Genomic DNA, 2086 nt, shown 5'->3' on the forward strand with positions numbered 1-2086 from the left:
GCTCTTCCCATCCTCCAGTGGCTCTAGTGTCCCAGCTGCTTGCCCTGCTAGAACCCGGGCAATGTCCCTTTCTTAGGTGGCTAGCAGCTGTAGCACCATCATGGGACGAGAACGTGGTGTGATGCTGTATGATTGAATATGACCATTTTTATTATTTTTGCTACCCTGATTATACAATTGCAACAAATGTTGTACATAATATGTCCTGTCAGGTGTCAATGGAAAAGCTCTGATTTGCTAAATATGATTATCCTGTTTATGTACATGTATCATCTTTGTGTCTGAAGTTATGGTTATTGTTGATATACTGGTATGAGAGGAACAGTGCAAGTTCATAGCCAGAGCAATGGTTCTGATAGGGTTAGGACTCCCAGTTTTTATTCTCAGCTCTGCCACCGACTCATTGTGTGTCCTTGGGTAAATCACTTTACCTCTGTGTGGCTCAGTCGGTCCATGGCATGGGGAGAACGCTGCCTAGCTAAAGAGCTGCTAGATGTAGTGACTAAAAGCATCATGCAAAGTGTACATTAGACTAAGCTTCCCTGTTCAGCTTCAGGCCCTGGGCAATGGGTGGCCTGTAGTTCAAGATAAGGTGCTATGTACGTGTATAAATAGCCAGCTAATGGCAGATGTGTCATTTATCTCCCTCCTGTGAGCTACAGAACCCACCCCAGGCTTTGCCCGACAACCCACCCTCCCAGGTCTCACAGCTAACACAGGGGATTATCCTGCAGCCTCTCTCAGCTGTTGTCCTTCTACGATCAAAGCTGATCTCTTGGCCTGCCTCCGAGGCCTGGAACAGGGCAAAGAGCTCCCAGCCCATCCCTATTGCAGGGACTCTGCCTGCTACAGGCTCCCAGGAGGAAAAAAAAAGAACTGAAATCAAAACAGGTAATCCACAGAATGGTCTCTTCCCTTGGGAATTTGTAGCTGAGTAATAGGGGCAGGGTCTTGGGGGAATAGGGAGAGAAAAGGGGGAGAAGGAGGCTGTGCTATGAGGGAAGAGGACAGGCCAGGGGCAGGGCATCAGGGGTCTAGTTACCAGCAATAAGAAAGGTGGAAGCCCTATGAGTTAATGAGTTCTACACAAATGAATTCCCTAGTTTGTCACCATGAGACAGCACAGTAAGGCCAGGAAAGGGTTTAATGTCTCTTTGACTGCATTGTCAGTGATTCAGGGGAAAGGGCCCAGCACCATGTTACCAGCCAGTTCTTCATGGAGCTCGGTCTAAGAACCAGAGCACCAGGAGAAAAGTTTAGGTCCCTTTATGAGTAAAGAGCCGGAGCAGCCTGTCCCGGATTTGTTTGGTCCTCACCCCGTAGATAATGGGGTTTATCATGGGGGGAATCAGAAGGTAAATGCTAGCAATGATAATGTGGAAATGCAGGGCCATATTCTTGCCAAATCGGTACGTGAGGGCGGAGAAGAGAGCTGGGATGTAGAAGGCTAAGATGGCACAGAGGTGGGAGCCGCAGGTCCCAAAAGTCTTGAGACGGGCATCCTTTTTGGGGAGGCTAAAGATGGCCCTGAGGATCTGGGTATAGGACACAGCAATAAAAAACTGATCCAGACCTAATGAACAGAATACCACAGAGAGGCTGTAGTAATTACTGACATGGATTTCGGTGCAGGCCAGCTTCACCACAGCCATGTGCTCGCAGTATGAGTGGGGTATGATGTTTGTTCTGCAATATGGCCACTGCATTGCCACTAGAATAAAGGGGAGCACGAGCATGCCACCACGCAGCACCATGCCCAGGCCGATCTTGACCACCATGGAGTTTGTCAGGATGATTGAATGTCTCAGGGGATCACAGATGGCCACATAGCGATCAAAAGCCATGGCCACGAAGATCCCAGACTCAGTTACTAAGAAGCAGTGAAGGAAGTACATCTGGGTGAGGCAGGCACTGAAATAGATCTCTCTGGAATTGAACCAGAAGATGCTCAGCATTTTCGGCAGGGTGGATGTGGACAGGACCAGGTCGGTGATGGCCAGCATACAGAGGAAATAGTACATGGGCTTATGGAGGCTCTGCTCCATCTTCACAATGAAGAGAATGCTGAAGTTCCCCAAGATGGCTA

General features: G+C 48.8%; 1 protein-coding gene across 1 annotated transcript; it reads right to left on the reverse strand.

The window, feature by feature from the left end:
- Positions 1 to 1256: 1256 nt before the first annotated feature.
- LOC113405747 (olfactory receptor 52E2-like) lies at positions 1257 to 2078 on the reverse strand (the record flags this gene model as incomplete). Its single annotated transcript, XM_026646996.1, has 1 exon — positions 1257 to 2078. A coding segment is annotated over one exon (822 nt), but the record flags the coding sequence as incomplete, so codon positions are not given.
- Positions 2079 to 2086: the final 8 nt, after the last annotated feature.

Source organism: Terrapene carolina, unplaced genomic scaffold (genome assembly GCF_002925995.2).
Source record: "Terrapene carolina triunguis isolate 2854851 unplaced genomic scaffold, T_m_triunguis-2.0 Scaffold50577, whole genome shotgun sequence".
In the NCBI taxonomy this organism is placed as follows: domain Eukaryota; kingdom Metazoa; phylum Chordata; order Testudines; family Emydidae; genus Terrapene; species Terrapene triunguis.